Below are 21,396 nucleotides of genomic sequence, written 5' to 3' on the forward strand. Positions count from 1 at the left end.
TCCCGGGCCTCTGCCTTTGCTGCTGAAGAACTGGCCATGAGGAAATGCATGAGAAAAGGAGGGTTGCCTCAGCTTACTTGTTTTCTACTTATCCCTGTGGAAAATTGCAGCAAAGTCTCATCTTACAGCAAACCCAATTTTCTTCTCTTTGAAGGACTGATGTTTGTATAAAATATTTTAATGGAAAAATCAAATCAAACCAAACAATATGGAGATGAATAGTGTAATCTTGCACATAGGAAAGTACAGGATTGCAAAAGACTAGCTGCTCAGTCATAAAAACTAATGGCCTTCAATCTCCCACTCCTTTAAATATCTATCCAATTCTCCTTTAAAATTTTCCATACTATCTGCTTCTGCTTCCAATTTAGAAACTCCATTCCACATGTTCACTACTCTCCGCATAAATTAATTAAATCTTCAATTCCCTGTGCATCTCCCTTTTCTAAGCTTGAGACATGCCCCCTGGCTCTCGAGTTTGCGGCAACTTTGAATATATTATTGGTGTTAAATTTCTCTATTCCCTTAAGCATCCTGAATACTTGCATATTATCTCCTCCGAGACTCATTCTCTCCTTATATCTCAGGTGATTTAAATTTTGTATTAACTTAGTTGTATGTATTTTTAAACAATGTTGTTACCCGTTTTCTTGAAAACCTTGGTTAACTCTGCCCGCATCCATATGGTCGAGGAATGCAGGTTGGTCGAGCTTCATGGAAAACTATGAAAGCCCTAATAAGAAAAAGTGGTAACGTTTAAAATGTTCAAATACTGCTATGAAGAGCAGTTACCTTTTTGTGCAAGTATGCAATATTTTTGCATTCTTGTTTAGAATTTTTGGACTTCAGAAACACATCTACTGAGTAAAATGTTTTAAATGTGCTAGTTTATGCTAACTAGCTAAATTGTATTTCTTTATATCTTACAGCTTTATAAGGGCACCCTATTAAAGTTGAAATAAGATTAAATTGTTAATTTAATCTTTAAACCTTTGAGAAGTGTTACGATGTTTTAGCACCAATATCGAACACACCTTATTCTGAAAATCAAGAAATGTTTGTTTTTGTACCTAACTACAATTTTTTCACTAAAAAAATCAACATGAAACCTTCTTTTTAACAAATGTTGGTTGAATAAAAAATGTGCAGCACTCCCAGTGGCCTCCCAGTAAATGCACGGCTTGATGTAGTGCAGATGGTGACAAGTTCAGTTCTTGCTTTGTGCTGTGCTAGCTGATTGCAGCATGAGCAGAAGTTAAGACATGAGAATTGGCCTCGGCATCCCTGGGCTAAAGAGAGTGAAAGTTAGCAGGGATTCCACTGCTGATCATAACTCAGCAACTACTGTTAAAAACTGCGTGGGTATGGACATTGGGTGAGGAGATAAGCTAATTCAACACAGTCTCTGCATTAAACCTAGGACTCCTTCGGTCTGTATGGCTTAGCACCGTGATGGGCAATTTCAAAGGGAACATTTTTTTTCCTTGTTCTGCGCCCAGTCCAACTGATCAAATAAATCATCATTGAAATCAAAATTATTTTTATTTGAATCAGGCCACAGTCTTAATTTTGCTGCAATCTCTGTGGACTAGTTCTACAGGAATTTCATTTTCAGAAACGCTAAACAGTCTTTTTAAAATGTTTTGTGGCTGCTTGTAGGAATGTTTAAAGGAATGTTGCAAGTTGGACTTCCAAATTTAACAAAGCAGTACTTAACAGAGATAGTAACAAATACCCCAATTGCGTAATTTTCTCTTTGCTAGTAAAATGACACAGTTTTTGCTGATACTTAAGTAACAATTTCAGTTAACTTTTTTTTAATCTATCTTTGATGGTTATTTTAGGGAACAGAACTGTAGGATTGCATAGCTTCAAAGGTGCTCCTGTTGTATATTTTAATTATTGATGATGTTCCCTTCTGCATCTTCAGGTTAAAGAACTGTAGAAAGAACTGTATTGTGTAAATGATTTATGATTCATGCTTAAAACACCACAATATAAAGTGGCACCTGCAAGTTCCATTGATACCGGTTGTGTGCCTCTCACTGTGGAGAATGTGATGCGTGGAACTGAATTTCACTAGTGTAAGAAAGTGTGGTCTCCACTTAACAGTTGATGGAATGAGTTTATGGATTATGTTGTAATTAAAAACTATGAGAAGGTTAGCACTAGGAATGGCAACAATTCACACCAGATAATCAGTTTAATATAATAATCACTTCATTGTGTGATGGTCATCACTGTGGCAACAAGAGCAGGTCAGAGGCTGGGTATTTTGCAGCGAGTGTCTCACCTCCTGACTTCCCAAAGCCTTTCCACCATCTACAAGGCACAAGTCAGGAGTGTGATGGAATACTCTCCACTTGCCTACACGTGCGCAGCTCCAACAACATTCAAGAAGCTCGACACCATCCAGGACAAAGCAGCCCGCTTGATTTGCACCTCATCCACCACCTTAAACACATTCACTCCCTCCACCACCGCCGTACCGTGGCTGCATCTACAAGTTGCACTGCAGCAACTTGCCAAGGCTTCTTCGGCAGCATCTCCCAAACCTGCAACCTCTATCACCCGGAAGGACAAGGGCAGCAGGTCATGAGAACACCACCACCTCCACATTTCCCTCCAAGTCACACACCATCCTGACTTGGAAGTATATCACTGTTCCTTCATCGTCGCTGGGTCAAAGTCCTGGAACTCCCTCCCTAATAGCACTGTGGGAGTACCTTCACCACATGGACTGCAGCAGTTCAAGAAGGCGGCTCACCACCATCTTCTCAAGAGAAATTAGGGATGGGCAATAAATGCTGGCCTTGCCAGCGATGCCCACATCCCATGAATGAATTTAAAAAAATTTGTTTAAACAATAATGGGCCTGAATTTGCATTCGGAGGCTTCCCGCGGGGAAATGCCTCCGATCCACAAATAAAATGCGTGCGTACCTGGTGGTCTGGGAGGTACAGAGATTCGCAGTCCTGGGCCTCCCCGGCCCATGTTCGCCTGCACCCCTGAGATCACGTGGGCCAGCCTAACCAATAAAAGAAGGGAATCCCCATTCCTGATTATGGGTATTCTATATGTACAGAAACCCCATAAGCATGAATGGGAATACCCCCAAAAATACATTTACACTTTAAATAAATAAATAAAAACATCACATATTTAAAATGAATTAAAATGGCATTTAATTAAATATTTAATACAAAAATTAAATTTTTTGAAAATTTAATTTTTATGTGTTAACGGGGCTAAAAATAAACTTACCTTATTGCATACGTTTTTACTGTATAAATGATTGATAAAATTTTATTTTTATGTGTGTTTTAAACCCTTATGCTGGTAATAGAAGGCCTTACTCCAGCGAATATCCATTGGATCTGTCAAGATCACAATTTCTGGGTTTCGCGCATGCGCTTTGCGCGTGAAACTCGGAACTTGTATAGCCGTTGCGGGCGCGAGCGCTCATAGAAACATATAAAATAGGAGCAGTAGTAGGCCATTCGGCCCTTTGAGTCTGCACTGCCATTCAATATGATCATGGTTGATCCTCTATCTCAACACCATATTCCTGCTTTTTCCCCATACCCCTTGATGCCTTTTGTTTCTAGAAATCTATCTATCACCCTCTTAAATATATTCAGTGACTTGGCCTCCACAGCCTTCTGTGGCAGATAATTCCACAGGTTCACCACCCTCTGAGTGAAAAAATTTCTCCTCATCTCGGTCCTAAGTTTCCTACTCCATATCTTGAGTCTGTGACCGCTTGTTCTAGACTTCCCAGCTAGAGGAAACATCCTCCCTGCATCCAGTCTATCCAATCCAGTCAGAATTTTATACGTTTCAATGAGATTACCTCTCATTCTTCTAAACTCTAGTGAATACAGGCCTGGTCGACCCAATCTCTCCTCATACAACAGTCCTGCCATCCCAGGAATCAGTCTGGTCCTCATCCACACCCGCATGGGCAGCAAATTATGACCCAATGTTTACAAGGCTCCCCTGTCAAGCCCTGTAATTAACCATTTCAGTGGATTGCATGTGCTGGTGTGATATATGCCAAAGCGATCATTTGCATGATATCCACTTATTTTGTTCAGTGTCAATGGGATCTGTGTCAATTTGCTTACTATTTCTAGCACATATTACTTCCCCTCCAATTAATGAAGGCAACTGTGCCTGCAATGGTCAATTAATCCACATCTAAATGGGTTTTGATTCTCAGGTTAGCAGTCTGAGTAATGTTGTAAACTAAGGATTTAAGTTTTGTACCCAAGTTAAGATGTATGGAAATGTTTTCCTTACTGGGTGTGCAGTACTGGTGGTGCAGCTCTGAGGGGCATGAGCACAGATCTGTCGTTCCTCTCTCCTTCCCTACGTGATGAGTTTCCAGGGTCGATAATTCAGGGAAAGTGCTGAGTGACAGTTAAGTACATCCTCACAGTCAGCAAAGAACAGTCAGCAGACAGGTCACCCTGAGCTACTCTCAAAAGACTTATGAGCATATGATGCAGGATACATAGAGGCTTGAGCAATTTAAAAGAGTTTTTGAATCCATAAGTTGGAGACTCTTATGAATGTAAACAGTCCACACTTCTTAAAATAATAAAAAAACAACTGGGCATTTTCACAGTGAAATATGGCATAATGTTTAAAGTGATTAGACTCAGAGATAAAAGCAATTTAAATTTAAGCTCTCCTGTTAGCATTGTGAATAAAGGCGCTGCCCAGAGCAGCGTCAAGTCATACAGATTAGAAGATTCCAGCTTTGATTCCCTGTCTGTGCTGAATTAGCTGTCTCAGCTGGGGTGATATAAATTGGCCTCAAATCTCTGAGCCAAGGAGGGCAAAATGAGCTTGGATTCCCATGTGCAATTCTTAACCAGTCACCACTGCTAGAAAGTGTGCATGTGTGAACAGAATGAAACTTGGCTGTGAATCCATCCCTAGTCAAACAGTTTGCCGACACAAACAGTCGGGGCTCACACATGGAGAGTGGCCACTTGGGCGAGCTACTGGAGCACTGCTGGTTGCTTGTGGAATTATGCCCCAGAAAGAGTCAGCATCTTCAGAGAAGGAGGGGAGAAAATTGGCAAAAATAAATACATTGAACTGATATTGATCCGATCTTTATTTTGGAAGGGAGAAAAACAAGGGAGTGGAATTAGTGTGATGTCCTTTCACCTCTGGTACCTCTGTGAATCCAGCCCAGATTGATGAGAAGGAAAACTCTTCTATTTCTTGGATATAAAGGTCCTATGTGAAATGGCTTTGAGCAGACTCAACCCATTTCTTCTGAGAGTAAATCTAAGATGGAAAACTGTCCCTCATTAGCATGATGTTGGCCATCTCAGAGAGCCCACAAGGATATCTGGTATGGAAACTGAAATTGCTAATTGATGTAGTAGGTGAGCTCTGCTAAGGTTGGAACTAAGGAACATTATTGGAAGAGTGGAGGGAGATTTATTTTACATTTAAAGGTGTTGTACATAATCTGACAGCATATGACGATACTGGATACCTGAAATGAGAATTTTTTTTATATTCCTGAGCACAAATTCACCCAAAAAATATGTTGATAGAAAGTGTTAAAAACTGAAATTTAAAAAAAATGTTAACTTTTCTGGTGCAGTGTAGTAGTGCCATGTGATGTGCTGAACGCTTGCTAGACTCTTTCTTGTTGATCCTCTAGAGACCATCTGTGCTGGGAGCATTGATTATAACGCGTCTGCTGGAATTACATCTTTCTGGTTGCCATGCCAACTAATCAGCTGGTTCCCATTGCCATGGTAATAAAATGTCACAGCTCAGAGAACCGTAACAGGAATTGAGCAAAACAGCAAATGTTTTCTTAATTGCAACCCTCTAATATCAAAGATACTTTTTAAGAACAGGATGAAAGAGAAAAGCTGCCAAGTACATAAATTAGTGAAAGTTTGGTGAGAAAGCTCATACTGTTTGATTTTAAGGCTAAATATAACATTTATTTGTTCCTTTCATTTGTTTGAAAAGTGCTCAGTTATGTTATTTTCTGATTCTTAACTACTCCTTTCCTTCCTTTTAAATCCCTGATGCCAATCTGATAGGTTTGTACCGAAGGGAGATTGATTCTGGAGTTTACATTTGATGACCTGATGAGAATAAAGACATGGCACTTTACCATCCGGCACTACCGGGAGTTAGTCCCACGCAGCATTCTTGCCATGCATGTAAGTAACACCCTTTCATTGCTCTTGTGATGCAAACTGCCACTTTTCTGTCAAGATCCAGGATAACAAATAGATGCCTGACATAAATACTCTTGTGCGGCACCTACAGTGTGTATAAGTCAAATTCCTCATAAATTATTGCCAATAACACAGGGATATCACCTGATGATTACAATAGTTTCTTGACCTAACAAAATGGGGAAAAATGAAAATAAAATAAATGCAATTTAAGAAAAACACTACAACTCCACCTACTTTACACTTCAAAAATACATAATTGACTGTAAAGCGCTGTGGGATGCCCTAAGGTCATGAAAGGCATTATATAAATGCAAGACTTTTTTTTATATAGTATCTCTTTGTACAATGAAACTGATCATAACTTAATACACATCATACAGTTTGCCTTCATGTTTGTATCTCGACAAGTGACATCTGATTCCCTAATGACAAAGCTAGTGAATGAGTTACAATCAGACTCAGAATTAGAAATCAAATAAATTCCATATTGGTTAAATATTCTGTTTGTAATACTTGTGTTACGGGCAATCATATTTTTAAGGGGACACCTCCATCTCATGAAAAAGTGGCAAATTAATTTTATTTGTTTGTTTGGCAATACACAATGTGAGGAAGTAAACTAATTGCATCTGTTCCTTGTAGCATTATTTTGACAGGAATTAACCTGACTCTCCTATCTGAGCTCCATTCTGCCCCGCCTCCCCCACAGAAATGTTTCCAAAAATACTTTTTCATGAAGACAATATACTTTTAATTATTACTTGTATTTTGTTTATTCAGGGCAAGAGGCCATTTGGTAATGTCCCTTTTTCATTACAATGTTACTAATTTATAAATATGTATTTTTATTTCCACAGCTCTTGGACTAAACAATTGTTGTAGGATTATAAAAAAGTATTTTATAGGAAGTTTCTGTAGTGTACAGGTTGAATGCTCTGGATGTACTATTTTGATTACAATGAACTGTGGTGATCAATTTTGAATGCCGGGAAAAATCTGTGCACTCATAAAAGTCTGAGATTTATAACAGTTATCACTATTATTTTAATGCTTGTTTATGTCACTGATGTACAAAATCACCTGTAAATTTGCCTCTTTCGCTGTTTGTGCTCTGTTAATATTGTATTTGTTTATGTAAATATGTGGTTATTGCATTGCAAATGAACCATGGCTTGCGTTCTCATTCTCATCAAGTGTCAGTAAAGTACTCTTGTCTCTGAGTCAGAAAACTGCATTCGAGCACCACTTTAAGATTTTAGTGCTGCATTGTGCGATGTTTTGGATGAAATAGTGAACTAACACCCTGTCTGGCCAACATTTACCTGGAACCTTCATGTGCCCAAACTGACTGCACTTCAAAATATAATTTATTAGCTGGGAAGTGCTCTAGGATGTCCTGATACAAATTGTATAATTTCAAGTTATTTTTCTCTCTCACTCATGACTGTCAAAATTAACCAGAAATAAGAGTGCTTTTTTAATTTTATATTTTGCTCAAAATGTATTTGAGGCACGAAAAAGAGGGTGATTTACTGTTAAAAGCCAACTCATAAGTATTTATTAGTATAGCTCACTCTTAAGTATCAATGGCTTTTGTTGCCGCTGTTTGTAAGCAAGCATTTGCTGACTCCTTTGACATCGCACAATGTCCCTCCTCTGCACTAGCACTAAGAATGGTGGATTGGCCAAAGAAGCAGAAAGAACCTCTATGATTTTTGTCAAAAAATTAAACAATTAGCATTCCAACAGCAAAGATCACAATACAAGAATAACACTGGTGAATTTTAGTACATATTTGCAACAATTGTCAAGTCTGCTGGAGTGTTTAGATTTAAAGTTTATAGGAAATTATACTATTTTGAATTTCAACAAACAACTTAACTGCATTCTGTTTTAATTTTACCTGACATTATGCTTCGTGACATCAAACTTGTTAATAAAGAAGAAAATGAGGGCTGGATTTTCGGCTTTTTCATTTTGGGGTGTGATGGCAACGGGGCGGTAACGTTTGCGCCCGGGAACAGTTTGCGCCTCAGTCAGCAAAATTGGGTATGGGGCGGAGCGCTAAGGGAGGCGTTACACACCTCTCTTAGGGTGCTAGACTGGCTGAACATGCGCAAATCCTGAGCTAAACAGCTGGCTTAGGAGCGCTCTTAGAGAGGCCTGGGGAGAAACAAAAACCTGAAAAAAACACCAAAAACAAATAACTCACACCACCACAATATAAATCGCAAATAAAATAAAAACCAATCACACTCACCTAAAGTGGACATTACTTATCTCACTGCAGCCGCTGGAGGTTGGACCACCCGCTTTTACAGGCGGTCCCAGCACGGCACTCTATGGAGCGCTACGGATCGGGCGGGAACCAAAAATCAAGCCGGTGTTGCAACCAGAGGCGTTGCACACCGGCTCGCCTCTTCCGGGCGGTATTGCTCCGCGCCCCACCGAAACTGGCTCCGAAAACCCCGGCGGAGCGCTGGAAGCTGGCCGTCCACCCGGAAGAGCTTTCTGCTGCCATTGCTGCCCCTCCAGGGCGAAAACAGAGGTGGCAACAAGACGGAAATCCAGCCCAATGTTTTTATGTTTTCATGTCTGCTATTTATCTCTATAATCAAGATACCTTTGTTTCTCTCTACACCACAGTTAGGTGGAGAAAGAGCTTTGCCTGCTCCATAAACCTTGCCAGATTACTAAATTTTTAGTTTGAGTGAATTTTTGTTATAATTTGGAATTGAGCCAGGTTAAATAGCTATCTAGCCCATATCCCAACAGTCCCAGCTTTCAAACCACATGGGGAAAGTGGGACACGGAATCATTACTGAAAACAGTTGCAGATTTCCTCATTTAAAATAATTAGATGTGCAGCTGAATCCATTGAAAAAGAGACTGCTAGTTTTGCTTTTTAACCAGACACTGCTGCCATCAGCATTTAATGATCTGCCTGACACATCACAACTCCCTGAGCGGGTACTATCTGATATGCTCTCTGTAACATATTGTTTCACAGCTTGAAAAGGCATCAGTAATCAAGGCATATAGGCTGCTATCAAAAAGAAAGACAGAATGAATTACTGAATCGTGATCAAGAAGTGATTCCTCCCCTCCCCCCACCCCAGTAGATTCTGCTGGATCTATTCTAATGGAATTCTAATGGCCATGGAACATTGATATTCATCTCAACAAATTGGCAGAAAGGCAAATGTTGTTTCATGTTCCTATTCATTGTCTCATGATTGTATCATCTTGACACTCACCACCAACTAGCGCAGTGCGTGGCCTCATTCAACCACTAGATTCCATTTTCTTGACTTTCCCTATTCTAATACTTACATTCAACATTTTGCCAGTGTTTAAGCAATGGAGGGTGAGGGAGGGGGTGTAGTTGTTAGATGCAGAAAGTGGTAGCTTCAGTTTCAAATCTCTGTTCCTATATTCCGCAATATTACCAACCGGTTTTGTACAAAAGACAGACAAATATATGGAAAGGCGACCACTCCTATCGATAAATTAATCTATGAGATGTTCACGCTGCACATTTACAGAATAAAACATAGACTCAGCACTTTTGCTTATTAAATTTCAGGAAGTAGCTTATTAAATATTTATCTGACAGTGGGTGGATGTATGTATGTACAGGGACGGTGAAACAGCAGCTATAGGAATTAGTGAACATTTTGAAGTATTCAAGATTCCTCTCTTCCTCTCCTACCCTCTGGGTTGTCGACACTCTTCCACACTGGTGACTGAACTGTTGGGGTAATGATTGCACTGCTGCTTAGAGGAAACTTACATTGTGTCAATTATGTTAAGTCTTTGACAATCAGTGCTTGCTCTTTTGATTAAAGGTTAGTTTCATTCGCTCATTTGTCCTGAATTATCAAGTTAATGTAATGAATGTGAAGACCAGTTCATTTTCAATAGCACACTGTAGCTAATTCTTATTCAGTCAATCACCAATTTTCCACAAAATTGTATTTACTTATACTCCACCATGAATTCATAGGGAAGTATTAGTCAAACTTTTTAGTTGCATTTTCTTACACACTTAAACTTAATGTTTTTTCTAACTAAACTATTTTACACTGTTGGTACTCTTAATTAGCAATAATTGAGATAGATTGTTGAAGTGAATGTCATGCAGCAAGTTACATGGTGACTAATCTGGGTGAATACATATTCCCCACTAAACCTAATTTAAAAAAACTGTAAATTGAAAATTCTTTTGGAAACTCACTGATCAAATTTTCATTTAAATGGTCAACAATTTCTTATAAAAGATGATATGGAAAGGCTGAGTATTTTTCCTGATCCTGAATGAGTGATAGGTCATTTTCAGGTTATTCTACAAAGCTAACTAATGCTAGAATTCAGTGAAAATGAGCATGGGACAATTCCATAGAACATGGACTCTGTATAATCAGTCACTGCTGAGAAGGGGCAAACTTCTGGCTTCATGTCCTTTTCCATTCAGCCTCATGATGGACGTATGATGGCTTTTCAGTTGGGTTATTGAAAGTTTTAAGTTCATTATGAAGTCAGTAAACTCCTGTCTGTAAAGCTTGACTCCAGAAATACTACCATTCAGGTGCATTGATAAATAGTTCATTCTGGCTAGATTAAGCAGGATGCATGCATTAAGGTAATCATAAAGGTCTACAAAAGGTCTACTGTTTACAAATATATTTGGCCTTGCTAGCCCCAATATTGAAGGATTAGTGTGTAACTGCAGTGCATGGTTTGGCACTGAGCTGTATAGATTAGGAGGATCCCTGTCAATGTAAATCATGATGTCAATAGAAGCACTACAATTGGCCTTTGGAGAAAAGAATACTCAATCTTAAATAGAAGTCTATTAGATACCATTTTTAAAAAGAGCCTCTGATCCATGCTATGAAGATAGCTGCTAATACCATTGTTGGATTGAATGCAGCTTGCTTTTGTTTCATCAGATATTGTAAGTTCTAACTTTATGCTCTTTTCAGGCACAAGACCCTCAGGTGCTGGAACAACTGTCCAAAAACATCACTCGTATGGGGCTGACTAACTTCACCCTCAACTACCTCAGGGTAAGATCAGTGAACTACAAATCCATTACAGAAATGAAAAAATAAAAATCATTTTCAGAGTCAAATCCAAGTTCCCGCATCTGTTATCTTCATTTGAAAGATGATTACAACATCTAAAGGTGGGTAATCAGCTTATTTATGCAATGAAGATGGAACTAACAGCAGGAAGTATGTATAAATTGGTGGGGGAAAAACACACGTTAATGGATGTTAATTTTACAAGAAGAGCAATAAATTTCTTGCATTATTTTCAGTAGCCCTAAGTGCAGTCCTAATAATTTTAAATAATGTACTCCAGATTTTTGTATTGTGTAGAATATATTTTTCAAAACAGAAATGATTGAAAAAAATATAAACTATTAGCAATATCTTTGTTAGTGCAGCACTTTTAGCAGAGTCAGTTATTTGGATTTTTTTATTGTGTTTACATTTATATCGTGCTCAAAGTTAAATTTTATATAGGGTTAAGCTACTGAATTTATGTTAGCATATGTATTTGTACTAACAAACCAAATCTTATAATTCATTATGAATATTGTTTATCATCTAAATGATGATTACATTGTCTATAATCAATCTGCACATTAAATTATGACTTTTAGAACAGTAGCGGTAAGTGAAATAGGATTTTTAAATGAATAAGATGAATAGGAGTAATGTAATATAAATTTGCTATTTTTGAAGAGGAGAGGATAGAAGGCTGAATTTTTCTTGGCCATATTGCCTGAAATCAATCGAGGAAAGAGATACAGAGCAGGAAGGCCTGTTACCAGGCCCTGGCCCCTGAAAACAGCGGCTAAAATGTTCCTTTTTGCCTCACTCAAGCAGGGAACTCGACTGCCTGACCCTTAACAGTGGGGGAGCAGGTAGCGAGGGTAGGGGAACAGGCTAATTTCCTTGTCTTGCTGCCACAGTACCGCTGACCCCAGGTAAGCCCAATACAGGGGTGGCAGCGGGAAGACAGCTGATGGCCCTGATGGAAGGAGAAAGCCTGGTAGCAGTCACCTCTCCCTCTCTTCTGTCTCCAAGACTCCAATAAGATTGATGCAGCCTCATTCTGAGCCATTTTACAAATTACAAAAAGCTCTTTGAGCACTTCTGCCTCCTTTATCAGTGGCTCCTTCTCCTTCTGCTGCTGCAGTGGATGTCCCACTACAATCCTGCGAACTGTCACTACCTGGCAGCAGCGGGCTCCTTCTGTGTGATGTACATTCCACCAGGAGCCTGCCCTGCATCTTTAATTCGGCTCAATGCGCCAAATGACAGCATTGCAGCAACAGGCAGAAGTCCCGCCTCCAGCAGCAAAACCACCTGGAGGAAAAGTCAAACCAGATTCTCTACCTCAGCCTGGAAACAGTAGTCTAGATTTTCCACTGTTGCCCATCCATAGTAGTGGCATTAAATCAAGAAGCCATTTGTGGAAAGTGGACAGGTGTACCATCCCACCTGAAATCCACCGACCTTGTGCCGTGGTGTAGTTTCCAAGAGCAAGGGAGCAGCTATGTTGGAAGCTCCTACCTCAAACTGATGGGAGCTTCATTTGAATATTAATGTGAAATCAGAGTTCGGCATTGCTAGGGAATCATCTGTGTTGGTAGCTTATCTAAAGGGCACAGGTAAGTAACTTAAATCTCTAATATGTAGTTCATTTTTGATCATTTTGGTATTTTTTTTCTGTGGCACTTCTCATGAGCCTTCGTGCCAATTGTTCAATTTTCTTTGCCCCCCAGCATCATTACTGCAACCAGTGGGTTTCTCAATGGGAATTCCCCTATCTGAGGTGTTTGGAAAAAGAAGAAGAGGACCTACAGAGGGATGCCAGGCAGGTCAGGCTGCACAAGAGGTGCTCTGTGCCCACCTGTCAGGGCTCTGACACCTGCATCTGCAGACAAATCATGAACATACTTACTTTGCTAGATAATTAGTGCATGTGGAGGCCCTGCTTCCTAAAGGAAGCTGGGATAGTACACCCGATGGCACCCCTAAGATTTGTGAATGCCAAATAACCATCCTCGGAAGCACTACAGTCAACTGTGTCATGCTTTCAGTGGCACTACACAAAAGAGAGGCATGCTAGGGTGATCAGCAGCCAGCACACCCAGGCTGGCCACACCTGCCAAGATGCCATCAACCACACCTGCAGGCCCTGGCATACCTACCTATTAATGACCGTGGAAAGCTGTTTCCACTGGGTCAGAGTCAGCAGAGAGGCAGATAAAGAGCCGTGGCTGGAATTCAAAGGGGATATAAGTTATGTAACAGTTGTATAAAGCTCTGGTTAGACTACATCTGGAGTATCACGTTCAGTCTGAGCATCGCATCTCAGGAAGGATATATTGGTCTTGGAGGGGGTGCAATGCAGATTAACCAGAATAATATCAGGGCTAAAAGGGTTAAATTATGAGGACATAAACATAAGAACATAAGAATTAGGAGCATGAGTAGGCCATTCAGCCCCTCGAGCTTGCTCCATCATTCAGTGAGATCATGGCTGATCTTCTATCTCAACTCCACTTTCCTGCACTATCCCCATATCCCTTGATTCCCATAATATCCAAAAATCTATCTCTCTCTGCCTTGAATATATTCAAAGAATATACTCAAGGACAGGTTGCATAGACTAGGTTGCACAGGTTGTATTCCCTTGAGCATAGAGGATTTAAGAGGTGATCGAGTTGAGATGTTTAAAATTATTAAATGAATTAATAGGGTAGTTAGAGAGAAACTATTTTCTCTGATCGTGGAGTCCAGAACAAGGGTGCATAACCTTAAAATTAGAGCCAGGCCATTCAGGGGTGATGTCAGGAAAGGGTAGTGGAAATGTGTGGCTCTCTTCCACCAAAACAGCTGTTGAGGCTCGGTCAATTGAAACATTTAACATTTTAAAACTGAGATTCATAGATTTAGGCAAGGGTAATAAGGGATATGGAACCAAGGTGGATAAATGGTGGAACAGGCTCGCGGGGTAGCCTACTCCTGTTCCTATGTGTCATTTTCGTAGGAGCACCAACAGCTGTCATTCAGCATAGGGCTAGCGCTTCCAGTTGGACTGAAACATGGCTTCATCTTGCAGGAATGCTGCAATGCAGAGCTATGGGTATGGTGCTGTGGACAGATGATCACCATCCTTGCAGCCACCTCCACTTCAAGGAGTTAAGTGCTGGTCTGCTCCATCATTTTGCCTGTACATTCATGCCTGCAATTTGGGTTTTCTTTCCTTCATTTTTGGCTGTTGCTTCTTAGTCCCTCCCAATCAATCTTAGCAAGGTCTGCTAATAGGTTGAGCTGCTTTCTGAGCCCTTCCAAAATTTTTGTCCTTCTATTCTGACACTCATCTTTAATTCCCTTTAAATTTCTCTTATGCAGTTTCCTACTCCTGTCATGAGTGTGCTCTCTTCACCCATCCAACTGTGCACGTGAAGCTATGCAAATCAACTAACCTCAGAAAGTTGGGTGCAAACAGCATAACTATGAGTCTATCCAAAACCTGCCAGTAACTATTCCACTCTTGACTGTTCCAACTTTGGATAATCTAAAGTAACTTGGAAAGAAATATTGCTCGGCAAGTATATTGAACAATCATTTAAAATGGTAACTTTACTATATTTATTGTTTTTAAAGGACGGTGTTATATTATATCGCTATGGATTAGCATGACTGTTTCTTCACGAACATTGACATGTTACTCAAATAACGTAACCCTCTGAGTGCCACTGATGAGTTTACTTCATGTACAATGTACTATCTATGGTTAGGAAGTCGTAGCCATGTTGAGCCTTGTTGCATTTCAGGATTTTTTGACTTTTTTTCTTTCTACAGAAAGGATTTGGAAATAGTTACTTTAAAATATAGTTTTTTTTTAAAGCTAAGTATATTCATACAAGTTTAAAAAAAAAAGACACTGAGACACTGGGTGGTTAATATACTAATGAACTATTTCTGTTATTTCCCCATTGATTATCCTGTCTCGGCAATCCATAGTGCTAGGAAGTCTCTGGTTCCTTTTTGGCTACGGTTAAATGGAAATAAAACACGGAGACAGAGACCCAGGCAGTCAGGTTCTAAAGAGAATGCTACAAGGGCAGTCAGGCCCAACGAAAGCTGTGAGAAGATCAGAAGTAGGAGAAAAGTTAGGAGTTATTTTATTTGTCAAGCAAGGTGACTCTCAAATATGTGGAAGTGTTGCGTGTTCATTATTTTGTATTATTACACGAAGACAAGTTCTACTAATTGAGTTTAATAACTGTTGCTCTGTATCTTCACGTACTGAGAAATAAAGTAGCTTAATGATTTGTATCAGGCATCATCTCATTAAGTGTTTTTGTAGTCCTCCCTAAAGAGATCAAAGATGCGCACATGTTAAAGATGTGAACATTCAGTTCAGATCACAAAGGGATTATTATAGTTACACCCCTGGATTATGCCATCTTATATTTTGCTCACAACAGCTGCATTTACATAGTGCCTTTAATGTAGTAATACGTCCCAAGGCACTTCACAGGAACATTACCAAACAAAATTTGACATTTGAGCCACACGAGCTATCAGGACAGGTGATTAAAAACTTGGTGAAGGAGGTAGATTTTAAGGAGTTTCTTAAAAGTCGAGAAAGCGATATAGAGATGGAGAGGCTTTGGGAGGGAATTCCATAGCTTTGGGTTTCGGCAGCTGAATGGAGCGATTAAAATTGGGGATGCGCAAGATGCTAAAATTGGAGGAGCGCAGAGATCTCGAAGGCTTGCAGGGCTGGAGGAGGTTACAAAGATAGGGAGGGACGAGGCTATGGAGGGATTTGAAATCAAGGATGAGAATTTTAAAATCGAGCCTTTGCTGAACCAGAAACATAGAAACATAGAAAATAGGAGCAGTAGTAGGCCATTCGGCCCTTTGAGTCTACACCGCCATTCAATATGATCATGGCTGATCCTCTATCTCAACACCATATTCCTGCTTTTTCCCCATTCCCCTTGATGCCTTTTGTTTCTAGAAATCTATCTATCTCCCTCTTAAATATATTCAGTGCCTTGGCCTCCACGGCCTTCTATGGTAAAGAATTCCACAGGTTCACCACCCTCTGAGTGAAAATATTTCTCCTCATCTCGGTCCTAAATTTTCTACCCCGTATCCTGAGACTGTGACCCCTTGTTCTAGACTTCCCAGCCAGGGGAAACATCCTCCCTGCATCCAGTCTATTCAACCCAGTCAGAATTTTATATGTTTCAATGAGATCCCCTCTCATTCTTCTAAACTCTAGTGAATACAGGCCTAGTCGACCCAATCTCTCTTCATACGACAGTCCTGTCATCCCACGAATCAGTCTGGTGAACCTTCGCTGCACTCCCTTTATGGCAAGTATATCCTTTCTTAGGTAAGGAGACCAAAACTGCACAAAATAATCCAGGAGCGGTCTCACCAAGGCCCTGTATAACTGTAGTAAGACAGGCTTGCTCCTGTCCTCAAATCCTCTTGCAATGAAGGCCAACATACCATTTGCCTTCCTAACTGCTTGCTGCACCTGCATGTTTGCTTTCAATGACTGGTGTACAAGAACACCCAGGTCCCTCTCTACATCGACACTTCCCAAGCCATCACCATTTAAATAATACTTTGTCCTTATGTTTTTCCTACCAAAGTGGATAACGTCACATTTATCCACGTTATACTGTATCTGCCATGTGTTTGCCCACTCACTCAACCTATCTAAATCACATTGCAGTGTCTTTGCATCCTCCTCACAACTCACAATCCAACCAAGTTTTGTGTCGTCAGCAAACTTGGAAATATTACATTTGGTTCCCTCATCCAAATCATTTATATATATTGTGTATAGCAGGGACCCAAGCACCGATCCCTGTGGTACCCCACTCGTCACTGCCCACCACCCCAAAAAAGACCCGCTTATTCCTACTCTCTGTTTTCTGTCAGTTAACCAATTTTCAATCCATGCCAGTATATTACCCCCAATTCTATGTGCTTTAATCTTGCACACAAACCTCTTATGTGAGACCCATAAAATGGCGCGGCTGTCGGAGGAGGCCACAGGAGCAAGAGTGGCAGTTCGGGAGACCCATAAAAGGGCGCGACCGTCGGACGAGGCCACAGGAGCGGGAGCAGCAGTTCGGGAGATCCATAAAAGGGCGCGGCCGTTGGAGGAGGGCACAGGTGCGGGACCGGCAGTTCGGGAGACCCAGAAAAGGGCGCTGCCGTCGGAGGAGTCCAGCTGGTCCAGGGCAGAAGGTAAACAAAGAAGTAAAAAGAAATCGAAGTGTGACGTCACAGCCAAGTGGGTAATTGATTGGCTGGTGGATTGGTGAGTATTTAATCTTTTTCTTTTTCCTTTTCTTTTCTTATCAGTAGGTAACCTTTGGCATTGTTGCCAAAGTAAATTAATTTAAGGGTTAAGTCATGGCACGAGAACCCAGGCCAGTGAAATCCTCCTCCTGTGCTAAGTGGGAAATCAAGGACGCTTCCAGTGTCCCTGATGACTATGTGTACAGGAAGTGTGTCCAGCTGCAGCTCCTGACAGACCGCATTGCGGCACTGGAGCTGCGCATGGATTCACTCTGGAGCATCCGCGATGCTGAGGTTGTCGTGAATAGCACGTTTAGTGAGTCGGTCACACCGCAGGTAAGGGTTACACAGGCAGATAAGGAATGGGTGACCAGCAGGAATAGCAGTGGAAGGAAGGTAGTGCAGGGGTCCCCTGTGGTCATCTCCCTCTAAAACAGATATACCGTTTTGGGTGCTGTTAGGGGAGATGGCTCAACAGAGGAGGGCAGCAGCAGCCAGGTTCATGGCACTATGGGTGGCTCTGCTGCACAGGAGAGCAGGAAAAAGAGTGGGAGAGCTATAGTGGTAGGGGATTCTATTGTAAGGGGAATAGATAGGCATTTCTGCGGCCGCAATTGAGACTCCAAGATGGTAGGTTGCCTCCCTGGTGCAAGGGTCAAGGATGTCTCGGAGCAGCTGCAGGGCATTCTGGAGGGGGAGGGTGAACAGCCAGTTGTCGTGGTACATATAGGTACCAACGATATAGGTAAAAAATGGGATGAGGTCCTACAAGCTGAATTTAGGGAGCTAGAAGTTAAATTAAAAAATTAAATTAAATTAAAAATTACTACCTTAGTAATCTCAGGATTGCTACCAGTGCCACATGCTAGTCAGAGTAAAAATAGCAGGATTGTTAAGATGAATACGTGGCTTGAGGAATGGTGCAAGAGGGAGGGATTCAAATTCCTGGGGTATTGGAACCGGTTCTGGGGGAGGTGGGACCAGTACAAACTGGATGGTCTGCACCTGGGCAGGACCGGAACCGATGTCCGAGGAGGAGTGTTTTCTAGTGTTGTTGGGAAGGGTTTAAACTAATATGGCAGGGGGATGGGAATCTATGCAGGGAGAAAGAGGGAAGTAAAATGGGGGCAGATGCAAAAGGTAGAAAGGAGACAAGGAAAAGTGGAGGACAGAGAAATCAAAGGCAAAAATCAAAAAGGGCCACATTACAACATAATTCTAAAAGGACAAAGAGTGTTAAAAAAACAAGCCTGAAGGCTCTGTGTCTCAATATGAGGAGCATTTGTAAAAAGGTGGATGAATTAACTGCGCAGATAGCTGTTAACGGATATGATGTAATTAAAATTACGGAGACATGGCTCCAGGGTGACCAAGGCTGGGATCTCAACATCCAGAGGTATTCAATATTCAGGAAGGATAGACGGAAACGAAAAGGAGGTGGGGTAGTGTTGCTGGTTAAAGAGGAGATTAACGCAATAGTAAGGAAGGACATTAGCTTGGATGATGTGGAATCTGTATGGGTAGAGCTGCGGAACACCAAAGGGCAGAAAATGCAAGTGGGAGTTGTGTACAGACCACCAAACAGTAGTAGTGATGTTGGGGATGGCATCAAACAGGAAATTAGGGATGCGTGCAATAAAGGTACAGCAGTTATCATGGGTGACTTTAATCTACATATAGATTGGGCTAATCAAACTGATAGCAATACGGTGGAGGAGGATTTCCTGGATTGTATAAGGGATGGTTTTCTCGACCAATATGTCGAGGAATCAACTAGAGAGCTGGCCATCTTAGACTGGGTGTTGTGTAATGAGAGAGGATTAATTAGCAATCTTGTTATGCGAGGCCCCTTGGGGAAGAGTGACCATAATATGGTAGAATTCTTCATTAAGATGGAGAGTGACACAGTTAATTCAGAGACTAGGGTCCTGAACTTAAAGAAAGGTAACTTCGTTGGTATGAGGCATGAAGTGGCTAGGATAGACTGGCGAATGATACTTAAAGGGTTGAAGGTGGATAGGCAATGGCAGACATTTAAAGATCACATGGATGAACGTCAACAATTATACATCCGTGTCTGGCGTAGAAATAAAACGGGGAAAGTGGCTCAACCGTGGCTAACAAGGGAAATTAGCGATAGTGTTAAATCCAAGGAAGAGGTATATAAATTGGCCAGAAAAAGCAGCAAACCTGAGGACTGGGAGAAATTTAGAATTCAGCAGAGGAGAACAAAGGGTTTAATTAGGAGAGGAAAATAGAGTATGAGAGTAAGCTTGCAGGGAACATAAAAACTGACTGCAAAAGCTTCTATAGATATGTGAAGAGAAAAAGATTAGTCCCGTGCAGTCAAATCAGGAATAAAGAAATGGAAGACCAATTGAACAAATACTTCGGTTCTGTCTTCACTAAGGAAGACACAAATAACCTTCCAGAAATACTAGGGGACTGAGGGTCTAGCGAGAAGGAGTAGCTGAAGGAAATCCTTATTAATCAGCAAATTGTGTTCGGGAAATTGATGGGACTGAAGGCCGATAAATCCCCAGGGCCTGATAGTCTGCATCCCAGAGTACTTAAGGAAGTGGCCCTAGAAATAGTGGATGCATTGGTGCTCATTTTCCAACATTCTATAGACTCTGGATCAGTTCCTATGGATTGGAGAGTAGCTAATGTAACCCCACTTTTTAAAAAAGGAGGGAGAGACAACAGGTTATTATAGACCGGTTAGCCTGACATCGGTTGTGGGGAAAATGTTGGAATCAATTATTAAAGATGTAATAGCAGGCATTTGGAAAGCAGTGACAGAATCGGTCCAAGTCAGCATGGATTTATGAAAGGGAAATCATGTTTGACAAATCTTCTCGAACTTTTTGAGGATGTAACTAGTAGAGTGGAACAAGGGAGAACCAGTGGATGTGGTGTATTTGGACTTTCAAAAGACTTTTGACAAGGTCCCACACAAGAGACTAGTGTGCAAAATTAAAGCACATGGTATTAGGGGTAATGTATTGACGTGGATAGAGAACTGGTTGGCAGACAGGAAGCAAAGAGTAGGAATAAACGGGTCCTTTTCAGAATTGCAGGCTGTGACTAGTGGGGTGCCGCAAGGTTCAGAGCTGGGACCCCAGCTATTTACAATATACATTAATGATTTAGACAAAGGAATTGAATGTAATATCTCCAAGTTTGCAGATGACACCAAGTTGGGTGGCGATGTGAGCTACGAAGAACAATGCTAAGAGGCTGCAACGTGACTTGGACAGGTTAGGTGAGTGGGCAAAGGCATGGCACATGCAGTATAACGTAGATAAATGTGAGGTTATCCACTTTGGTGGTAAAACAGGAAAGCAGAATATTATCTGAATGGTGACAGATTAGGAAAAGGGGAGGTGCAACGAGACCTGGGTGTCATGGTACATCAGTCTTTTAAAGTTGGCATGCAGGTACAGCAGGCGATGAAGAAGGCAAACGGCATGTTGGCCTTCATAGCGAGAGGATTTGAGTATAGGAGCAGGGAGGTCTTACTGCAGTTGTACAGGGCCTTGGTGAGACCACACCTTGAATATTGTATACAGTTGTGGTCTCCTAATCTGAGGAAGGACATTCTTGCTATTGAGGGAGTGCAGCGAAGGTTCACCAGAATGATTCCTGGGATGGCAGGACTGACATATGAAGAAAGACTGGATCGACTCGGCTTATATTCACTGGAATTTAGAAGAATGAGAGGGGAAACATATAAAATTCTGATAGGATTGGACAGGTTAGATGCAGGAAGAATGTTCCCGATGTTGGTGAAGTCCAGAACCAAGGGT

General features: G+C 41.1%; 1 protein-coding gene across 9 annotated transcripts in view; it reads left to right on the forward strand.

Annotated features, from left to right (window-relative positions):
- The window catches only part of LOC139243687 (LIM domain-binding protein 2), a 776,895-nt gene that overhangs the window by 652,277 nt on the left and 103,222 nt on the right, over window positions 1-21,396 (forward strand). For 6 of the 9 annotated variants that reach the window (XM_070870836.1, XM_070870833.1, XM_070870835.1 and 3 more), the window contains 3 exons: window positions 6,084-6,206; window positions 11,213-11,296; window positions 13,027-13,122. In XM_070870836.1, coding sequence (XP_070726937.1) covers window positions 6,084-6,206; window positions 11,213-11,296; window positions 13,027-13,122 — 303 coding nt within the window. The remainder of the gene's footprint in view (window positions 1-6,083; window positions 6,207-11,212; window positions 11,297-13,026; window positions 13,123-21,396) is intronic. The other 3 variants (XM_070870840.1, XM_070870847.1, XM_070870854.1) reach the window with 1 other exon arrangement.

Source organism: Pristiophorus japonicus, chromosome 2, assembly GCF_044704955.1.
Source record: "Pristiophorus japonicus isolate sPriJap1 chromosome 2, sPriJap1.hap1, whole genome shotgun sequence".
Taxonomy (NCBI): Eukaryota; Metazoa; Chordata; class Chondrichthyes; family Pristiophoridae; genus Pristiophorus; species Pristiophorus japonicus.